Source organism: Eurytemora carolleeae, unplaced genomic scaffold (genome assembly GCF_000591075.1).
Source record: "Eurytemora carolleeae unplaced genomic scaffold, Eaff_2.0 scaffold550, whole genome shotgun sequence".
NCBI classification, from domain to species: Eukaryota; Metazoa; Arthropoda; class Copepoda; order Calanoida; family Temoridae; genus Eurytemora; species Eurytemora carolleeae.
In genome coordinates this window covers 140,798-164,702 of record NW_019396833.1, presented here as the reverse complement: position 1 = coordinate 164,702, position 23,905 = coordinate 140,798, and the positions used below count along the sequence as shown (strand labels likewise).

The window sequence follows — 23,905 nt, the reverse complement described above, 5'->3', positions numbered from 1 at the left end:
CGAACCTTTTTTATGATAAAATACTATTCGCAATACCTTCCGCTGTCTGGTTGCAAACCTATAAATACCTTGTAAACTAGTAAAACACTCGCTGTTAAAAAGTAACTCTGTGCGTGAATAAACGTGTCTATACTCAAACTACTCTTTTCAAGTAAGTCATCTTTTTTTTTCATAGAAGTGTTAATAAGAATAAAAAAGAGGTTTTTAGTCTTTTATTGAAGTACGTTTTGAAGTTACTCACGTACCGGACCACGTTCTTCAGGCAGGGGTTCAGCTCTTTGGCACTCCTTGGATACACGCTTGGCTCGTTTCCGGAACACATTCAATCTGTCTCTGAGACTAGCAAATTCTCCCACCAAAGATAAATCCCCCCTGGTCAATAAAACTTCCGAGATTTTCTGCTCAATACTCCCCAAAAATGCATTTTAACTAGACTCAATAGCATCACCCGATTGAGGAATGGAGCAAGCAGTTTCCCCCCATTTAAGTATCTCAGTTTTAAGAAGGGAAAAGTCCTCTCTCAGTTTTGCATCGATAGAATTAGTAACACCCTTCGATCTAGTACGAATTCTGGGTTCAAAATGAGTTCCTCTACTGCTCTCATAATTATCAGCAGGAGTGGATGTATATCTATCGGGATTAAATCGATCAAATCGTACGGCTTCAGGCAAATTTAAGGTACCACTCAATCTATCTCCCTCCCCTTCAGATGTAGACCTTCTTCTGGCTGCCCCCCACATGGTTCAAGAACTTTGAGTACTAAGAATCAAAAAAATTTCCCTTGTTATACTCCCCATAAATTACCCTTTAGGGCATTAAGAGAAGATTAGGAAAAAAGAATTTAAAACCAGACTCTACTCAATGATTAGAGATGCCCTGTTGTAGCTTCCCAGTATTGATCAGGTAAGAACAAAGGGATTGGGTATTATTACATGGATTCATTCTCAGGATAAATTGTCTCAATAATTAGGCACCCTGTGCGATCATATCGGATACAGACCTGTAGATTGCAAGGGATTGAAACATTTAAGTGTCCTTCTTAATCAAACCGAATATGGATTCAGAGATTCAAATGGATCACAGGATTCAAATAATTTCTCATAAAAGAAGATTCATTTCACTCAACTCATTCGTGTATTTTTCCAATTATTGGCAAACACTACAGAAGAGTGAGAAAATGTCTCAACATAGGACTTAAATGTGACCCGGTAGTAATCTGGCCTGATATAGATCAGGCATATCCTACGGGTTACTTTCTTGGCTCAATGTCATCTCATAAAAAAAAAGATTCATTTCACTCAATTCATTCGTGTATTTTTCCAAGTATGGCAAACACTACAGAAGAATGAGAAAATGTTTCAATAAGGAACTTAAAAGATGAGCCGGTAGCAATCAAGCCTAATATAGATCAGGTAGATTCTGCGGGTAGATTCTTAGATTAAACTTTCTCAATTAAAATAACAATCCATTTTAAGGGCTTAAAGTTGATCCCATAAAGCGTATTGTGACTGAATGTTACGCAACTGGCGTTGCCTTAGTTTATGCAAAGTTAATACCGTGCTGAACTTCTTTGAATCGAACCTTAAGCACCCTGACTCTCACTCTTCCTCATGATGAATAAAAACATAGAGAAAGGGCTTCAAACTTTATTCAGGTTGACAGCTTCAGTCTTTGAAATAAAAATAAAATTCGTTAATTTCACAGAAAAAGCTTTGATGAGTATGTTACGAATAGAACAAAAGACATTTTACCCATCAGGCATTAAAAAACTATTAACCGCCCATAGTTTATCATACATATATCCAATACAAAGAACCAAAAAAAATTATTTAACATTTACGAGCACACTTTCTCACGTTATATCAAATACAAGGAATACAGGGATATCTTAACATTTAAAAGCATATTTACCACAGTTATCCGCAGTCTTTCAGCACAAAATAATCACAAAAACCATTCTATAAAACTAAATCTAAGTCGGGTAAATATACTGTAAAAACTTATAAACAAAGAACACATGTATAAGCTGCATCTGCGCAGTACAAGCAAAACATACAACAAAACAGGTTTTCTTCAAGTTCAACTCCTTCTGGAAACATCTGTACAGAACTTCCTTTCCTTGTAAGGCTGAATAAGAATTCCCCAGGGAACAGGGGCATTTCACAGACTCTAGATACTCAGCGTGAGCTAACAGTAATATTCATTGCCGCAATTGAATAGATTTTGGATAATCTGCATTTCTGCATTAGTTGTAATATTTATCCCTCATGTTGTACATAACCTTTTGAATATTATAATATTATCCTATTGTTAATGTTAAGATACATTTTAAAGAAGACACATTCATGGCTAAATTGAATTTATCCTTTCATTTTACTCTTTTATATGTTATATTATATTCTTTGTTTGCGTTTCCCCTTTGAGGGGTACGAAATTCCGACACATGCCCAGTTCAATAATTATCCCACAAGGAAGGATGCTCTTAATAGGCGAAAATACAGTGCATTTAGGCCTTAAACTCCCTTGAAACCATAGATTTCACCATGGGATCCCAAAATTCCCTGTGCACGCCTCTGACGGTTTTTTTTCCATGTAATTACAGTTTTTTTTAGTTTTTTTAATTCATCTATTCATATAATGATTCACATTCGGACCTAATGTATTATAGCTTATTGACAATTTAATGGAGGGTGACATAAAATATTATAAAAAAAGGGATTACGTATCATTAATAAGAAGTATTACATTATTGTCCAATAGTGTTAGTAATTTGTAATAATTATGTATCATTTATATAAATTTACAGTATTTATATATTTAATAATATTTCATGATATTCAAAATTTCCTATTTGCTTTTTCATAATTGAATAAAAATTAGTTTTTTTCTGCCATAAAGTTTTTGAGAAATACGATTTATATGTCACTCTCTGTAATGTAAGTTAACTACAGAGTGAGGTCGAAAAAAGGGTGAATAGCAAGAACTTGCATATAATAAAGCAATTTTTTTGGTAATCTCATCTTAACAAATATGACTGAAATAAAAGAAATATTATTTCTATCTCACCTTTAAATCCTGAATGGATCAGATCAGTAGTTTCTGAGAAAATACGCGAAATCAAATTTATAAAATCCGAAATTTTGTTTTCGAAAAAATCATTTGATAATTTTTATAAATTTTCATTTTTTTTATTTAATTTTAGTAAAAAAAAGGTTTGCAGATTTTTTTTTATAGAGTCTTTCAGATTGCCTATAAAACAAAATTTTTTTAATTTCATACATTGTTGTTAAAAATGAGAATAACAAAAAATGCTTCTTTAAAATTCAAGACCTCGCTATTTGTCCCTTTTTTGACTCACCCTGTACATTTAACCACAAAAATTTCACATTTCTCAAAAAAACACTGTGGTAAAATTGCTCCAATTCAGCTACGTGTTTTCAACAAATTTTTGTTCGTTTACAGACATTTTTTGTAAACTAAAATTTCTCTCCTTAACGAAATTGATGCCCAACTACAAACATGTATAATTAGATGAAGTTATGTCAAAAGAAAAAAGACTCAAGTGACAATCGTTCTTGAATAGTTTCCTTCAATTTTCTTAGGATAAAAATATTAAAAAGATTGATTAAAGCAAACAGTAACATAATACAGTTTTGAAATTATAAAAGTTTTTGTTTTAAATAAAGATCCAATACGATCAACAACAATGTGCTTTTCACTAGTCTTACCAGCTTACAAAATGTTTTAAATATAATATCATCTTTATGAGAGTTCATCAGTACCTTAAAACTGCAATTGTTTTTCAATAGTTTTTTTATATAACCAACTTATAGTTCTATGCAAAGTTATATATGTACTGTGAGTGTGAAGTGTGTATCTCTTCGAGTTGCACAATTAAATGCTTTTTTTTGTTTTGTTTCTAAGAAGGCAATTAAAAATCCAATTAAATTTCGTAATTTCCTAGAGAACGATTTTTGGACCCCCCTCCCCCCAACCATCCGCATCCTATCAATTTTGTACATTACACTCATATGTAACACATATATCATGTGGCCGCAGCCCCAGGCCCCCTAGCCTTCCACTTCCACTTTCGATCCCAAAAAGACCAATTAAACACCAATTTTTCTTTATTCGGCATTTGTACGTTTTAATAAAATAACCAAATAAAACAAAGTACTTTTACAGAAAGAACATAATTTTTTAATTTTTCAAAGCCTGATAAACAATGCACATTAAATATATGAAATGTCAACAAATTAAAAAATTGAGATAGGTTTATCAATTATTCTACTCCGCAATACTATGATATGTAATATGTTTTTTGAGTATTTTTTATTTTAATAATCAGAGTTGTTCACAAAGAATGAGACTGCACTGCCATTCTTAAATGTTTAATTTAGATAAACAGAGTTACAAAGAATGAGAAATCAAAGACGAAGGTACGGAACTTATGCTGTCATAGAAATAAGCCATTCAGCAACCAGGCATCATCATATTTAAATAGTTTAGGGTCGTCTTTACAGTCTGATCATCTGATGGTAACCCTGTATATGCATCTACTGTATATGTTTATTCTTCTATCCCTAGAGTTGTTTTCTCTGAACAGTTTTCTCTGTGTATCAGATCAAGGTTAATTTGAACCAAAGGTTGCAACTCTGTCACATTCATCTAAATATTTTATACTAGTTGGAGGGCCCGGAATTACCCGTGAAAAAAAAATATTTAGAAAAAATAAATATTGTTGAAAAAAATTGATTTTTTAGCCTATCTCCCAGCGTTTATAGCCGTTTAGCCAGCTATAGGCAACATATATATATATGAAGGTACAGATAAATATCTATGTAAAATAAAAACAAATAAAAACAAGTTTTGCCCTTCGTAAAACAACTTTTTCTTTTTGAAAACGCCATAAACTTCAAATAGAAAATTAGAAAATGTTCGGAGATTTAATTAATTCTATTTTTTTAAAGAAAACTTTACTCAGTTTTACTATCATTTAATGTAATGGTTCTATATTCAAAACATACTTTTAAAGCTTAAAGATAAAGAATAAAGATTAAAAAAATAGCCCGTTTAAAAAAGTATCGAAAGGTATCTATTCGTTTAATTAACACTCAAATAAATATACCTGAATATAGTCTGATGTAAACTTGAATCCACTGGACTCACAACGATTTTCTATCCCTCGTATACTGAAAAACATTTTTTCAGATAATTTGGAAAACATGTTAATTTAATTTTTCTATTTTTTTTGTAGCAGAAATTTTCCTGTCTAGTTTCTGCTCCTGGCTAAAGTTTCTGTTACTGTGTCCTGGTTAATTTTTGTTACCTATAAATAATTCTGAATAGTTTCTGTTACTTATATATTGTCCTGAATAAATTCTGTTACTTATATACTGTCATGACTAGTTTCTGTTACCTATATATTGTCCTGAATAGTTTCTGTAACCTATATATTGTCCTGAATAGTTTCTGGTACTTATATATTGTCATGACTAGTTTCTGTTACCTATATATTGTCATGAATAGTTTCTGTTACCTATGTATTGTCCTGAATAGTTTCTGTTACCTATGTATTGTCCTGAATAGTTTCTGTTACCTATATATTGTCCTGAATAGTTTCTGTTACCTATATATTGTCCTGAATAGTTTCTGTTACCTATATATTGTCCTGAATAGTTTCTGTTACTTATATATTGTCCTGAATAGTTTCTGTTACTTATATATTTTCATGACTAGTTTCTGTTATCTATATATTGTCATGAATAGTTTCTGTTACCTATGTATTGTCCTGAATAGTTTCTGTTACCTATGTATTGTCCTGGCTAAAGTTTCTATTGCCTAGATGTTGTCCTGGTTAGTTTCTGTTTTCTATATATTGCCCTGGTTAATTTCTGTTACCCATATATGATTCTGAATAGTTTCTGTTAACTACATATATTGCCCTGGCTAGTTTCTGTTACCGACTTATTATTCTAGGTTCTTTCTGTTACCTATTTATTGTCTTGACTAGTTTCTGTTACCTATATTTTGTACATGCTGGTTTCTGTTATCTACATATTTTCCTAGTTAGTTTCAGTTTCTACAATACCTATTGTCTTGGTTAGTTTCTGTTACCTATATATTGTCCTGGGACAGTTTCTGTTACCTATATACCTGGCTAGTGTGTATGTTACCTATATTGTCCTGGCTAGTGTATGTTACCAATATATTGTCCTGGCTAATGTGTATTCTATCTATATATTATCCTGGCTAATATATGTTACCTATATTGTCCTGGCTACTCTATGGTACCTATATATTGTCCTGGCTAGTGTATGTTACCTATATTGTCCTGGTAACAGTAGTTTCCAGTATTCTCCAAGATTTGAACTTCTAACATTCCTAGTTTTTATCCCAGTTCCAAGATTTTGAACCTTTAAAATCAAATATCTACTTTAAAGATAATTGAGATATTAGAAAATATATCTCAGTTAAAAATGTATGCCATTAAAAAAGAATAATTTAGCCACTTTTTGGAAATAAAAAAACTGTAAATATTGTCTAGCTGTAAAGTGTCTCTATAAAATTCTCTTGCATCGTTTACCTCGATATTTGCATTGCTAATATTTATGCTTTCTTTCTCACGTAGATTTCGACTCACTAACCCTTTGAAACCACGATGGACCTAAAACATTTCAACATTTAAAGGGACAGTCTGGCTATGTATGGTAATTGAACTGAGTATGCAGTGTTGTGGACAAATTCTTTTGGATTTAAATTTATCCAGACAAAAAAATTGTTTTCGTTTTTAAAATGTGTTTTGAATCTTAACTATTTACAATGAAATTTCAAAAAACTGAGAAATGAAAGGTTGGACTGTATACTTAAAATAAATTTATTATTCTTTTTACAAGTGTCAACAAAATTGTTAAAAATAGACAGCGCCAAGATCTTTCACTAAATTTAATTTTGTAGCATAGAATATATTTTTAATGTATTATGAAATAAAGCTTTAAATAGTGTCACCTGTTCAATATATGCAAACAAGCTTTCACGATTTTCATCCCAGCGTTGATTCAGATAATATCTAAAAAAATAATAATATTTTATTCAAAAGTTCCGAGAAGTTTTAAATAAAAAATATCGTTTTACACAAAAGGTTCATACTTAGGTCAAAGGGGGACTCTTTTCAAATAAAAGATCAATTTATACCCTTCAAATATTGATGAGGATACACTTATGTTAAGTAAATTATTGTCGAGATAACCAAGGCCTCGAGGTTTATCAGGTTGGTTTTCCTAGGGAGATTAGACTACTCAAGGTACAGTCCCTAGGGTGTCTATATATACCAGGTTGGTTTCCCTAGGGAGATTAGACTACTCAAGGTACAGTCCCTAGGGTGTCTATATTTATCAGGTTGGTTTCCCTAGGGAGATTAGACTTCTCAAGGTACGGTCCCTAGGGTGTTTATATTTATCAGGTTGGTTTCCCTAGGGAGATTAGACTACTCAAGGTACAGTTCCTAGGGCGTCTTTATTTATCAGGTTGGTTTCCCTTTGGAGATTAGACTACTCAAGGTACAGTTCCTAGGGCGTCTATATTTATCAGGTTGATTTCCCTAGGGAGATTAGACTTCTCAAGGTACAGTCCCTAGGGCATCTATATATACCCTTCAAATACTGATGAGGTTACACTAATGTTAAGTAAATTTGTGAACCATATCCCTCAAATTTCCCCTGTTGTAAAGGTCGTCTCCGACAAACTGTACCTCCGTTGAATCTTCTTCGTCCACTCACCAAACCAAACCTTGCCAAGGATTTTGCATAAACGTAAACAACAGCCGCATGGAGCTAATAAAACTTTAAGTGCGTTAAAAGAACCCATTTAAACATAATTTCTCCTTTCCCTCTTTCGAGTATTATTCCTTTTGTTCAGCTCACAAAATTATATTTAATAACTTGCGTACAATTTTAAACACTAAAACACGGATTACTCTACTGTTGATGATCATCTTTAAAGGGTACCATTGTTAATTGAACATGGCATCACTATTAGTGGAGGGTCACTTGAAACTACGCCTACAGTCCCTTTAAATATCTATGTTGTATGGTTTCCCTTTAAACAATAGTTTACTCACTTTTTAGGATATTTGCAGCATGAGACCTCGAGAGTAATCTCCATTCCGTTAGAGTAAATATAGTTAAAGTCCTGCATTCCTCCAACTATATATTTCCCAGCTGATTAGTATAACTATCAGATTATACCTAACTTTTTTCATAAATCGTACAGGGTGTCCCAATAAACATGGGAATTGAGAGACGACTTGAAGATCGTCTTTGATTTCCAATAATTGACAGATGACATATTAATCAGTTTTGTTTATTTTTAATTCACTGGAATCTGACCAAATGTCCTGGTATCTCCATCAATTTTGAAAAATGGTAGACTTCATTTTTAAAATCCAGTAGTTTTCGGTGTTAAATGTTTTAACTGTGATACTTTAAAATTATATTTACGAAATAGCAAAGACGATATAGAAGTTGGGACACCCTGTGCATATATAAAGCAGATTTCTCTTTAAGTGCTGATTGATTTCCAATATTTTTAAAATTCAACTTTTTTTCTTGGCCAATTCTTCAAGCCTTCCTGGGGTCATTAGTGGGCACGATCAGCACAGCCGTTTTAACGTTTATTGGGCAAGAATTTTAGATGAAAATAATTTTATTTTTAATCATTAAAAGACCCCCCCCCCCTCTCTTTTATTCAAATTTGCCCTTTTACCAAAATTTAACCCTTTCACGATTCACTCGACCCTTTTTGTATTATTTAAGCTACAGATCTTTAATTTCTTTTAATTTAAAAAGCCCTAGAAAAATGAATGTAGTAACATTATTTTATGAGATGGCCTTGAAAAGATAGACTTAGGACATGCACAATGCATTATATGATGCAATCCCCTATCTCAACTCTAAGGACAAAATCAAAAAAGGGGGGATGAAATCCCCCCCCCCCATCTTTATTAGACCAAAATAGCCCAAATATAGGATTACGTTGCTGGTAATATTAAAAATCAATCTAAGTAGGATAAAAGGGTAAAAATCAAAAGGAAATTTCATAAAACAGAAATTGCTAAATTTTAAAATATGTAATTATCAATAGATTACCCAGTGCATACCAATCAGCTCCATTCGTTATTCCATCCTGGCAAATAATTTGAATGTTTTTAACATTCTGATATTAAAAAGAATATTTATTAAATGTCCCAAGTAAGCCATACCAATTACCCAATTTTCAAACTTACACCAAAATTTACTATTTAGAGATATTTTTAGATAAAAAAGTTGGCACCTCGAATCTCCATTTTGTGCATTTTGAAGTATCCTTCATTGTAAGATGATTATCTGCATATGTGGAGGCCAGGTGTTTAAAAAATGCATGATCTTCTGTTTGATGAATTCCTCTCGGGACCATTCCACTAGAAAACTGCATTAGTTATCAAAACTTACAATGAATGTGACCTTGACCAAGGAAAGTTATTTCAGAGGTGTACGCATCTTTTGTACTGCAGTGTACTGTTTCTAAGCGGTATTGTAAACACAAGACGGATGTCAAAGCATGACATGGGATCCATCTTTCACATAAATAATCAATTAAATATTCTGGTCATAGGAAACTATTATGTGAATTATCAAAATTATCAAAATTTAAAGCTTTTAACCTCCTCAGATACTACTTTTTTCAAATCATCCACGGATTTTCACGAATTTTATAAAATTAAAAACTTTCTCAAAAACTCTAAAAAGAAAGTGCATATATATATATGCACGATTTAAGTTTGGAACATACAGTGATACTTTTTACAAATTTTGCAGAATATATATTTTTCAAACCCGTTTTCAAAATAATTAAGAATTTTTATTTTATGTTAATATAAACCTTATTCCTGATCGGTTTCGGGTTGTTTTAATTGATCTCAAATGTTTTTTATACAGGATGTCCCAATAAACATGGGAATTCAGTGACGAATACGATATCGTCTTTTTAAATAATTCTTTGATTTAGTTTATGGTGATACCTACTGAGAAAGCTGTAATCTGTAAGAGTTTCGTCTGCTATGTTCACATTTTTTTTGTTTATGTTTTGACTGCATACGGTTGTACTTAGTAAAACAAGAATATTGCAGAATACAAACAGAGTAAACTTGTCCGTCTTCACTGTTCATCTTGCGGAGACATTAAAGACACATCTTTACAGTCTTTTACCCTTTTCATAAAATAAACTCTAGCAGACATAATAATATTATGGCTTTTGAAATTAGGTATTACAATGCTAAATCATAACAAAGACTATCAAATTCGTCACTGAATTCCCATGTTTTTTGGGACACCCTGTATTATAATAATGTATTACCTGTAATAATCATCATAAGGATATGATGCCACCACGGCTCCGCCATGAAAGTTTGCCGATAAAACCCAGGGCTCAGATGTAATCAATTTCATCAAAGCCTAAAATTATTTTTTTTAGTGTTTAAATTTTTGCTTAACGTTGTTTAACAAAGAATGTGGAAAGAGAACTGCAGAACACTGTTGAATAGGATCAGGTGACAATATAGCAATAATTTTTTTTAAAAATTCCTATTTCTTTGCAACCTGATGGTGTAAACTTTTGATATTTCAAACTTAGATCTAACAGAATTTATAGTTTGAAATATCTTTTGTCTAATGTCTACGATATTGGGTTGCACAAGTAATGGGTCAGAAAATCAGAGTTTGACAAAATTCCTTTCTATTGAACCTGGATAATTCAGTTTTTTAAATTAGCTTGTTTCAATAAAAATTGTTGCATACCAAAAAACAAGCTTTTTTTAAAAAAAAAGAAATCCATTCCTAATCTTTTACCTGGGTTTCTGGTTGTCTGCCCTTCATATTCTCTTCTAAACTGTTTTTAACATCCCGCCATGTTGGAAAATCTCTATTTAGATCCTTGTTACCCTCGTTGTACCGTCCAGTCTTGAAATCTCCTCCTTAAAGGGACTGTTAGTGGATTTTTAAGTGAACCTTCATGCAAAGAAAGCAATGCCCGATTAACTTACAAGTTTGGTCTGATCAAACGTGAATTAGAAATCTGTAAGTAAGTTGCTTACAAGAAACAACACACCTATTATCTGATTTTCTATTAAGAAAAACGACGATATCCTTCACATTTTTGATCAGATTAAGATTTTAAGGGTATCGTTGCAAATGAGAAATTGCTATCTTTGTATGTAGAGTCACTAGAATTTAGTTCCTATCGATACAATTGATCCTTAAAGAAAGCAAAAAACTAAGCTTGTGGCGGTTATGAATGTCGCCTTCTCTCCTCTGAATCCTACGCGGCAGCTGGTCCGCCAGGAGGGAGTTTTAGAAACACAAGATATATTTCACCAGTACAATGATTAGAAGAAATGATACATCATTGGAAAGCTCTGATGCTGTACTTTTAGAATCTGCAAATAAATTTGCAAAGCAAAAATTGATTTTTTTCAGCAAAATCTGCAGTTATAAAGTAAAAATGTTTGCCAAAAAAAGTCATAACAAATAATTAAATATACCTTTTTGAAAAGCTCTTGACCATGCCATTTCGAATATGTAAGAATAAATTGGAAAATTTTTAATAACCTAATGTGTAATTAAGGAAAAAAATTTCTTTTGCAAAATTTTTGCAAAAGGTTCTTTGCAAAACTTGTGCAATTAGTTTCCTTATGTCATAGGCTTTCCAAAAAGCTAAAAATTATCAAAATCTGAAAGTGTGTCAAAACAATGATTTAGTTAGGAAAAAGTAGTCATTCAGGCAGTGTGCCTGATATTTCAGGCAGTTAGTTTAAAAGCCCGGGTTTAGACCTTAAGGGAGGGCTACGGGTTTTTAGGAAAAATCAGAAAATTTCAACTGCCTCAAACCAATACATTTTGAGTTAAGTAAGAAAAACCACAGGGGGGGATCAAATAACCACCCCCCCCCCCCCAACAGGAATATGGTTAAAAAAATTTAGCTTACAGAGGAAAATTTGAGTAGAAAATACAATGGAACTGGGTCAAAGCTCAAATACCAAAAAAAATAACAAAATTTATGCTAAAAACTTTTACAACTAAACTTATGATTAAATATGAAGAAGATGTACCTCATAGAGAATACAATATATATTAGAGGGGAACTTACTAGAAAAAAGTGTAAAACGGCCATTTCGTTGTACTGTTTCCATACTGCAGGTGTACTTCACATATTTATGCTTTATAACCTTTTGGGCCCTGGAATATCATTTTATTGAAAATCTAAAATTAATGTTAAAAGAAAGCCAAATTATGAAATAGGCTGGTTTCATAATTGACCAATGATCATTTCACATAGACTCTATGCCTTCCACTTTACAAACGATAATTTTCCGTTATAACTATAAATCAAATGATGTTTTTATTCACAGTTTAAAAAATTCGAAATTGAATGGATAGTCTAGTGAACATATTCTGTATTAATGTACTCTACTGCATATAATTTTTAAACATTTACATGATTTGTACACTTTGAACTCCCTTTCAGGCTGAAAGGGACTGAAAAAATTCATACCGAGAGATTCTTTAAATTCCCCTCTAATATATATTCTATTCTCTATGATGTACCTACTATCTACATGGTGAGCCAGCTGTGGGCTAGATTGTAAATGTCTGTAGCTAAACATGTTATTTCGTTTTTAACCTCAGATTTGGATTTCTGAAGATATTTGGCAAAGGAATTGAGTCTTTCCCACAAACGTTGATTATTTTTACCGTTATCTTTGAAAGCAATAATGTCGTAGAATTAGAGATTAGGTTATCTAAGTTTGAAATGTTGAAGATGTATACTATCAAGTTGTTAAAACAAATTCGAAATATAAGGAAGACGATTGTTCCGACTCAAATGCCGATGTTAATTCCCTGGATGTGTGTGTACACTGAATACACAGAATCCTTTTCCGCCATACAACACACCCCACATGTCAAATCTCCGCTCAACCTAGCTCCCGCTTCACCAGTCAGTCAGCGGAAAACACTCACGAGATTCACAACTCCGTCTCAACCCTGGCTCCTTTGTGATGATGATTCAGATACGGAACCAACAACAGAAGACACTGCTTACACCTAGCTCCGCGCTCCACAAAGTTCCAGAGATCCGGGCGGAACCAGACTTCCTTCCATTATCCTGTATACAGGATAAGTCCGCAATCTCTCCCTCCCACAGGAGAAGGTAACAATAGTTCGCTCCGCAGGAGAAGGTAACAATAGTTCGCTCCGCAGGAGAAGGTAACAATAGTTCGCTCCGCAATGTTCCAGAGATCCGGGCGGAACCAGACTTCCTTCCATTATCCTGTATACAGGATAAGTCCGCAATCTCTCTCCCTTAGACTAAGCCTAGTTGTGAGAAAGCCTGCCGTCAAGATTGATGATCTGCATCACCATCATGAAGTTCTACAAACACCTTCTAACTGATATTCGTCTATAGTTTCTTTATTAATTTCTAAACCAATCAATTTAAGCCCCACTTGGGAAAATATTTCATAACCTTTTGTTTTAATAAATAAAGATTAGAAATACCGTTAGATCTCTTTTATTTCATTTTAAAGTCAACACAAGTATATATAAAAAGAAATACTTTGCACATTTGATTTTATGGCAAAGGCTTAATTCCTTAAAACGCAGAATTAAAAAAAACTATGAATTGTCTTTAATTGACATCCTCTCACTGACCTGAACATTCTCCTTCTTTGCTTCTATCAAATCCGTCTGGATTCATTGTTGGAATTATTGTTATATTTGTATAATATATAATATATAATATATAATATATAATATATAATATATAATATATAATATATAATATATAATATATAATATATAATATATAATATATAATATATAATATATAATCAGAGCTGAGCTGGCAACTTTTGTGTAGGATACTTATATAATCCCGATCCTTTGATCTCGATATCCATTGTGGGCACTTTTAATTTCAGGATATATAAAAACTGCACCTTTCCATATCTCCGTTTTCAACTCCTGATCTCATGATCAAAGGTCAAATGATCTTTTGCTAATCAGAAAATTGATTTTACCCTTTCACAATTGGGGGGTGTTTTTCACCCCCCCCCTATGTTTTTTTCTAAATAACTCAAAAACGACTTCATTTTTTCAACATCATAGTTGTAAACAAATTTTTGCAATATTTTTTCATGCTTAAGTTGAGTTGGGAGGCAGTCATAAGGCAGGTCGGTGTTTCAAAAAAATCAGAAATGGTTTTTAACTTTTTATTAATTAACCTACATGATAGCTAAAATTTATATATTTAAAAACAATTGAAAAATGGATGTAATTTAACATGCATCACACCACACAGTAATATTTGTCAAATGTAAAAAAAAAAACATTTTTTCGACGCACTTTCCTTCATTTTTTAAAATCCTCCCTCCACCCCAACCTTAAAGCAGGCCTTGAAAAGTTGGACTAGGGACAAGTATCACACTCCCCTATCTCAACTCTAAGGGTAAATCCCCCCCTCTCCCCGCACAAGCTATATTAGACAAAGATAGTCTGATCGGGACCAGGTTAATCTGTATTTGATATCCAGCATGTTAATCGTATCCAGTCAGGGGTTGAAGAGAGATTTGATAAAGATTAGGAATAACTAAGACGAAGATGGTAAAACAGATCCTAAAATTAAAATTGCCCACAGTGGATATTGAGATAAACCAATCGGTATTATGAGCATCAATCACAAAGTTAACCAGCTCTGTATGTTCTTGCTATTATAACAATTAGAAAAAAAAAACTGTATTCTTTGCAACAAAAATAGTAAAATCTAAATGTTTAACTTTTTGGAGTTTCAGGATGAATGTAAATGAAAATAAATGAACAAATCAGAAAATTTGAAATTATTGATTGATCCTAATTCCTGGATTTGTTTTACTTCAAATTAATCTGAAAGAACTACAACGTATCAAGGTTTATTGGTAGCCCTGCTTACAGTAAGAACTAGAAAACTGTGGAATTATAAGACGATTTTCAGGCTTATGATATGATTTTAAACAGTCCAATACACATTTGACACAGCATCATGTGCAGAGCACACAGACCCATTTTACTTTTTAAGGTAATTTTTTTAGCCATTAGTAAAACTAATTTCTTTGTAACAACATAAAATACACTTAAAGATTGCTTTTGTCGTCTTCCCATTCCAGAGTTTTCTGGTTATCTCTGTATGTCATAATTAACATTAGTTTGGACTGAAATTACCTAAAAGGTTTGTTATTCTCTGATCTCCGTTCTTATACCCTTGAACTAAAACTCGGATAAGGTGAACCAATAATTCACGACCCACCGGTTCATTTCCGTGTATGTTTCCAATGTACTTCACCTATGGTACAAGTACGTGTATATTTCCAATGTACTTCACCTACGGTACAAGAACGTGTATATTTCCAATGTACTTCACCTACGGTACAAGAAAAAAAATTATGGTTAAAAAGTTGTATGATCCGAACCAGCACCACAGTGCTGGTCTAGTCTTTACAGTACTGGCCCGTCTAGTGTACCCAGTATGCGGGTGACTTGACGTGTTTTATGCAAAAGAATTAGGTGGGATGTGGTGGCGCATGTATACATATGTACAATAAGGGAAGTCAATCTTAGAAAGTCCACATGCTTCAGCTATACTTGTTACATATTGATCAAAAGATTGGTCTACAGAATTAAAAAGCGTTGTAATCGTAATAATATCTTTATAAATACAAAATTTACACTCGTAAAACGGTTTTAAGAATGAAATAAACCGTGTTTGAACTTCAACTCAAACAATTTTAAAAAGAACAAAAAACTAAAAAAAAGTGTGTAATCTGAGACCTCAGACGGATCTTTAGATCTTTTCCACATTTTATCCAATTATTTTTACCATTGATTTAAAAAATATACAAAACTAATTGCTTGAAATTGCATGTTTACCATCGGTCTGAGTTGCGCTCTATTACGTACACCGGCGGAGATTGCAACGCCAAGGATAGGCTGGTCGTTCACAGAGACTCCTACATCCAGTAGCTGGACTAGGTCAAGGTTACCTAGAGGTTTGGATTTTTTAAATCATTGACTAAATTTATAAATGTTGATAATATTGATAGTAAACATGAGAAATGGTAATATACAGGGTGTCCTACGAAACATGACAGTTGGTGAATAGTTTCGAATGTCTTAGATATAAATGACTTTTCGCAGTTTTTTGTTGAGTAGAAAACATCTTCCATACAATATTTTTATCATTCTCTTTGGTATCAAAACATCTTAACAAATTATGAAAGAAGACATTTTAAACTATTCACTGACAGTCATGTTTCGTGGGACACCCTGTAGTTAACATGTGTTTTTAGACTTAATTTATGACTTAAATAGTTTATTGAACAAGAAACACAGATATTGTACAGTGTGAACAGACCCAGACTCAGACAAAAGTAATTGTGATTTAAATGATTTTAACAATAATGGTAATAAGAATAATGATAATAAGAATAATAATATAAAAATGATAATTTTACATATTAATTATAATATTACTTGCAACTGTATCTCTGAGAATCTGATTAATCTTCTGGTTTGAAGTATAGGCCTGTAAAGGGCACCTTGTGGAACACCTTTCCCAGTCCTCAGCCTAACATACAGATTATAACATTAAACATAGAGATTAGACATTAACATACAGATTAGGTATTAACATAGAGATTATACATTAACATACAGATTAGATATTAACATAGAGATTAGACATTAACATACAGATTAGATATTAACATAGAGATTAGACATTAATATACAGATTAGGTATTAACATAGAGATTAGAGGGTTAATTTTAAACATAGAGATTAGAGGGTTATTATTAATTTAATAAACATAGACATTAGAGTGTTTATATTATACATAGAGAGATTTAATATCAATAATAAACATAGATATTAGAGGGGTTTGACATTATATATATAGATTAAATGGTTAATATTATATATAGATATTAGAGAGTTAATAATAATAGGATTAAAATTAACGCAAAGATTAGAGAGTTAATGTTAAACAAAATGAGAGTGTTAATGTTAAACAAAATGAGAGTGTTTATTAAGCACGCATGGACATTGAATCATCGTTGAAACTTGTCATTATTTATGATAAAAAAATTTATTACAATAAAATTATTATAACCTTTAAACTTGGAAGTTTTGCAGACTCATCCAAATAGCTGAAAAGAGTTAAAAGATGAAATTAAACTTGTAATATTTGTAATAATCCTATTTCAGAGGGCTACAAACTACAAAGCCTCATTTATATACTTTTTAAAAGTATTTTAGTTTTTTTAAAACATCCTGTCAAATTTTCCAAAAAAATCAAACACAAAAAAAATTAAAATTTTAAAGTTCCTTACTATACCTAACGAACGATTTAAACCTTTCGAATTAACTAATTCACGAATGAATTTTCTAACAAATTTTTGGAAAAAACTATCGTTTTTTAGTTTTTTTTATTGAACGACCAATTTCATTAAACCAACGATTTTACTGAACGAGCGATTTTAATGAAAAATCGTTCAGTAAGAAAACGAACAAAATAGATGAAAAATGAGCGTTTGAAATCGGTTGTTTAAGAACGACGTATAAAAAAGTCTAATTTTCCCATCTCTAGATTCAGGGTATGTCTTACCTAGTGGGGCAGCGACCGAAAGTAGTATTCCCTACTGGGGATATTGTTGTACATTCGTAGTGAGTGTAACCTAAGAATAAATTAAGTCTTTTTTCATGTTTTTTTTATTTTTAAATAATCTGAATATTAGAAGGTCAGAAGAATATTTATGAAGGCGATTAAAGGGAGTGTTCGCGAAAAATGAAAGGGAGTATAGGCTTAATGCGATAAAAAAGCTCTTTTGATCGCTGCTAATTTTACTTCTATCTGTTGCGTCTATAAACAGAAAATTGTAAAAAATCAATTTAATTTAAAACAAATCATTCAGATATGACAACCTATAGTTATCGATTATCTTTCGCCACATTTGTATATAGTTTATATTTTATAATATTTTATTTTATATATTATATTTATATTTTATAAAAACGTTTTAACGGATTTCGAAAAATGTGAGTGGTGCGAGGCATTCTTGTTGCGCCGCGACAAGAGAAATAATCAAATTCAAAACAAATTAATTAAAAAATATTTAAAATATAAACTATGTACAAATGTGGCGAAAGATAATCGATAACTATAGGTTGTAATATCTGAATGATTTGTTTGAAATTAAATTGATTTTTTTTTACGGTCTAAGTTGTATGTTGCAATTTTCTGAATTTGTATGGGCGCTAAGTCATTCGGTATGAGACGTCTTTAACAAATTTCTCCTTAAAGACGCAACAGATAGCAGTAAGATTATTAGCGATCAAAAGCGCTTTTTAATCGTATAAAGCCTATACCCCCTTTCATTTTTCGCGAACACTCCCTTTAAGATAAAAAATAAGAAATTAATACAAAACATATCTAGAGGGTTTCCCAAAAAGTTCCTTGTAACTGTAAAATTATCTAGATAACCGACACAATTTTTGATTCAGTCGCGTCATCCATCCCAGGTAGCAAAAGTGAGGAATTTATTCAAATCTCCAACTTTGGTGAATCGCTTTGGAGAATTACCTAAGAATTTCTGTATGACTACTTCCCAGGAAATTTCTAAGAAATTCTATTTAATTTGTCCCTCCCAGGCAAAGTTATAGTTATAGTATTTATTTTCAAACACAAAAGAAACTTTATTAGGAGCCAATTTAAAATACAATGTTTGATAATTTTGTTTGATAGTTTTTGTTGAAACAAAGTATACATATTGAACTCTCAACTGAATATACGTTCATTGTGCATTTACAAGTAGATAATTAGTCAGCACTCAAATAATCAAAACATTTTCAGGAATCCATTCATTGAACTTATGAATACATAATGATTCAACAAAAGTAGAAATGTATTCTCGTTGACTGTAGTAGACTTGACATCTACCTTTAGCAAAGGGTGTAAACCCATACTCGTTGACTTTAGTAGACTTTGACATTCATCATTAACAAAGGGTGTGAACACACACTCGTTGACTGTAGTAGACTTTGACATCTACCTTTAGCAAAGGGTGTGTACCCATACTCGTTGACTTTAGTAGTATTGTATATGAAAGAAAATAACTCAATGCAAACACTTGTAAATATAATATTCGTCGAGTCGGTTTTTCTTACAATTTATTATTTACAAAGATACAAAATGAAACGGTTGATACTATACTAATAGGATATTATGAATTGAAGCAGTTTCAGAGTGATGGGGAATCTTCAAGGGAACCTCAGTTTAAGGGAGCTGATGATCAACTGATTCTTTTTCCCCAGATTTCGCTCCACCCTGGGTTCGCATTTAACCCTAGCCTTCCTGTGAGCTGGCCGGCTAACCCACCAGCCCCCGGTTTCTGGGATAACGGTTTCTCCGCGTGGCTTGGGTTATTTATAGAATTCAAACACAAACAAGAATAAATCCGTTAGATATGACGAGGGATGGAAGAAGGGGTGGTGGGGAGAAACTGAGAATGATGGAAAGAAGGAAAAAATACTATTTATGATCGCAGGAAAGATCAATCCATCACTTTCCTGCTACAGTAGACTTTGACATTCATCATTGACAAAGGGTGTGAACACACACTCGTTGACTGTAGTAGACTTTGCCATCTACCATTAGCAAAGGGTGTGAACCCATACTCGTTGACTGTAGTGGACTTTGACATCCACCATTAGCAAAGGGTGTGTCTCGGCACGAAAACACAAGAGTTTAATTTTCTTTAAATTTAAAAATTGAATTCTTACCATTGTGAACATATGGGAATAGACAAGTTTCTCCTCTAATAGTAGAACATACTTCTACAGACTCCTTTTCAGAACCTTAATCAAATATGGGTATTAAATAGATTTTTAGCGTAATTAATTTCAAGTCACCCAGTGCAAATAAATTGATATTTGCATCGACACATTTTAAAGGAATATGGAGGATATGGCCTCACTTTTCTGACTCGAACAGTGTTAATTTAAGTGAGTTTCTTAATTGTTTCTGATAAACAAGATATGAGCAAGTAACTGTCGCAGAGCAACCGCAAATGAAAAAAAAAGTTTAAAGAAACAAAAACATGGATATCTATACATAGTTCATACTTAATCTAGGTTTATACAGCTGGAATCTAGGATTATACTGTTGGAATCTAGGATTATACTGTTGGAGTCTAGGTTTATACTGCTGGAATCTAGTATTATACTGCTGGAGTCTAGGTTTATACTGCTGGAGTCTAGGATTAACTGCTGAAATCTAGGATTAAACTGTTGGAATCTAGGATTATACTGCTGGAATCTAGGTTTATATAGCTGGAATCTAGGATTATACTGCTGGAGTCTAGGATTATACTGTTGGAATCTAGGATTATACTGCTGGAATCTAGGATTTTACTGCTGGAATCTAGGATTATACTGTTGGAATCTAGGATTATACTGCTGGAATCTAGGATTATACTGTTGGAATCTAGGATTATACTGCTGTAATCTAGGATTATACTGCTGGAATCTAGGATTTTACTGCTGGAATCTAGGATTACACAGCTGGAATCTAGGATTATACTGCTGGAATCTAGGATTATACTGTTGGAATCTAGGATTATACTGCTGGAATCTAGGTTTATACAGCTGGAATCTAGTATTATACTGCTGGAGTCAAGGTTTATACTGCTGGAGTCTAGGATTAACTGCTGAAATCTAGGATTAAACTGTTGGAATCTAGGATTATACTGCTGGAATCTAGGTTTATACAGCTGGAATCTAGGATTATACTGCTGGAGTCTAGGATTATACTGTTGGAATCTAGGATTATACTGTTGGAATCTAGGATTATACTGCTGTAATCTAGGATTATAATATACTGATGGAATCTAGGATTATACTGCTGGAATCTAGGATTATACTGCTGGAATCTAGGATTTTACTGCTGGAATCTAGGATTATACTGTTGGAATCTAGGATTATACTGCTGGAATCTAGGATTTTACTGCTGGAATCTAGTATTATACTGCTGGAATCTAGGATTATAGTACTGCAGGAATTTAGGGTTATACTGCTGGAATCTAGGATTATACTGCTGGAATCTAGGATATACTGCTGGAGTCTAGGGTTATACTGCTGGAATCTAGGATTATACTGTTGGAATCTAGGATTATACTGCTGTAATCTAGGATTTTATTTCTGGAATCTAGGATTATACTGCTGTAATCTAGGATTTTATTGCTGGCATCTAGGATTATACTACTGGAATCTAGGATTTTATTGCTGGAATCTAGGATTATGCTGCTGGAATCTAGTATTATACTGCTGGAATCTAGGAATATAGTACTGCATGAATCTAGAGTTATACTGCTGGAATCTAGGATTATACTGCTGGAATCTAGGATTATACTGCTGGAGTCTAGGGTTATACTGCTGGAATCTAGGATTATACTGCTGGAATCTAGGATTATACTGCTGAGTCTAGGATTATACTGTTGGAATCTAGGATTATACTGTTGGAATCTAGGATTATACTGCTGTAATCTAGGATTATACGATATACTGCTGGAATCTAGGATTATACTGCTGGAATTTAAGATTATACTGCTGGAATCTAGGATTATAATGCTGGAATCTAGGATTATACTGCTGGAATCTAGGATTATGCTGCTGGAATTTAGGATTATACTGCTGGAATCTAGGATTATAATGCTGGAATCTAGTATTATACTGCTGGAATCTAAGATTATATGCTGGAATCTATCTAGGAGATGATTTTACTGCAGGAATGTTTCTTTTCTGTCAATAATATCAATAATTGATGTGAACCAAAATATGTATTAGCAAGCAAACTTTTTTTGATTCCTATGTACAGCTGGGTTTTAAATAAAAAGATAAACCTGAATCATCAATATCTTCATCTTCTTCTTCTGGAACATCATTTTCTTCTTCTTGGTGTACATCAGTTGGGTAATATTCTGTATCTGAATTCGGACCAAATGTAGCTTCAGAATCATCCTGGAGAGTATAATCATTCTTATAGTCAATATCTGATTCAGTATCATCCTGATACTCAGCCCCTGCTGCAGAACCACTCTGGGGTCTGTTTCCGAAACTTTCTGTAGTTCCAACCTGGGATCTCTGAGAATCAAGATCATATACTTCCTCAAGCTCAGTGTAATCAGTTTTTCTGCTTCCAGGGCCTATATTTGGTTGATGAGAAATAACATTTACAGTGTAGACATGGTCCATCACAGTTTGCTTCAAACTTTCTGAAAACTTGTAAAATAAACCAAAACAGTCATACCAGAAAGATCCGGAATTAATTGACAGTTATTCAGAAGACTTGAAATACATATCTCCTGTAATATTAAACGCAGACAACATTTTGGAATTGGCAGGACTAGGGATATTTGGTTATTATCATATTTGTAAAATTGGATTGTAAAGTCGTCTGATTAATTATATATTAATTCCGTGTCCTTCTTGTTATGACTGTTCGTAAGATGTTCCCATCACCCTGGGTAAGTTCAAATTTATTTTACTCTGTTTGTGTGTTTCTCTTCGTTGATCTCGATTTTTGTATACGGTGTTTACAAGAAATATTCAAAATACTTATGAACAAACTTTATCGTTAACGATATTTGTAATTTTATTCTAATGAAAGTTTAATTTTTATCTTTAATAGACATTTTTAAACATTTAAAAAACAATCTTGTTTTAATTGCACTTAAGCAGTTTTTTTTAGTATTTTCCCTAATAAATGTTTGTTTAATTCTTTGAGAGATTTAATAATTCACGGTTTATCCACCTGCAGCCTGAGTGTTAAACTGTTCCTGAGCTTGAGCTTGAGCTGCTTGATCTGCTAGAGCATGAGCTAGAATTTGAGCTAGAAATTTAGCTGGAGTCCGAACTTGAGATTGAGATTGAGCTTGAGCTTGAGCTGGAGCTGGAGCTTGAACTGAAACTTGAGCTTGAGCTTGAGCTTGAGCTTGGGGTAGAGATTGAGCTAGAACTATAGACTGATCCTGACCTTGAGATTGAGACTGAGATTGAGCTTTAGCTTGAGCTGGAGTTTGAGCTGACACTTGAGCTTCAGCTTGAGCTTGGGGTAGAGATTGAGCTAGAACTTTAGAGGGATCTTGACCTTGAGATTGAGATTGAGATTGAGCTTGAGCTTGAGCTTGAGCGTGAGTTTGAGCGAGAAATTGAGCTAGATCTTTAGCCTGATCCTGACCTTGAGTTTGAGATAGAGTTTGAGCTTGAGCCAGGCTGATGATATTAAAGAATAGGAAGAAGTTCAACCCTGGTATCCTGCCTTTTATAATCATCTTCAATCTGAAATCCTTTTTAAAATGGTTTTTTTGTTCTAGAAATAGTTCATATTTAATATTTAGGTTTCAACATTTCAATCTTTCTTCATTTTTATTGTTATAGAAATTTCAGACCTTCATCATAAAGCATATGTCGAATTCTATAATTTTTAAAAACAACCTTGCTTCGAGAACAAGATCAAGCTCATTTGCTTTCTGGTATAAAAAATGATTTTAGGTACTTTACTGAAGGCTTTTCCAAAGTGGCAACTTCCCAAGTCTGTTCCACCTGCAGCATTCAGTCTTCTAGTCTGTTCTAACCCCATGTGGCGCCTTAGAAGGCATAACCTTAGCTTTGGGAAGTTACACATTGCACATATGGAAAGTTGCTGCTTTGGAAATTGTCACTTAGGAAGTCGCCCTTGGGAAAATCTAACACCCATAAAACACATGAATGATTTACAACATATTGAA

General features: G+C 32.8%; 1 protein-coding gene and 1 long non-coding RNA gene across 2 annotated transcripts; one reads left to right on the top strand and one right to left on the bottom strand.

The window, feature by feature from the left end:
- Nucleotides 1–4,375: 4,375 nt before the first annotated feature.
- On the bottom strand, nucleotides 4,376–23,484 carry LOC111709190 (uncharacterized). Its single transcript, XM_023482803.1, has 19 exons — nucleotides 22,930–23,484; nucleotides 22,019–22,390; nucleotides 19,902–19,976; nucleotides 17,728–17,797; nucleotides 17,233–17,269; nucleotides 16,596–16,689; nucleotides 15,993–16,105; nucleotides 15,271–15,408; nucleotides 13,743–13,857; nucleotides 10,884–11,008; nucleotides 10,393–10,490; nucleotides 9,331–9,457; nucleotides 9,147–9,183; nucleotides 8,120–8,204; nucleotides 7,009–7,069; nucleotides 6,587–6,667; nucleotides 6,325–6,416; nucleotides 5,129–5,192; nucleotides 4,376–4,668 (listed from the first exon to the last, which is right to left on the bottom strand). The coding sequence occupies exons 1-19, from the start codon at nucleotides 23,447–23,449 to the stop codon at nucleotides 4,570–4,572; spliced, it is 2,403 nt and encodes an 800-aa protein (XP_023338571.1). The 5' UTR covers nucleotides 23,450–23,484; the 3' UTR covers nucleotides 4,376–4,569.
- On the top strand, nucleotides 12,851–13,404 carry LOC111709197 (uncharacterized). The gene is made up of 2 exons (XR_002766809.1): nucleotides 12,851–13,242; nucleotides 13,299–13,404. It is a non-coding gene; the product is annotated as an uncharacterized LOC111709197 (long non-coding RNA).
- Nucleotides 23,485–23,905: the final 421 nt, after the last annotated feature.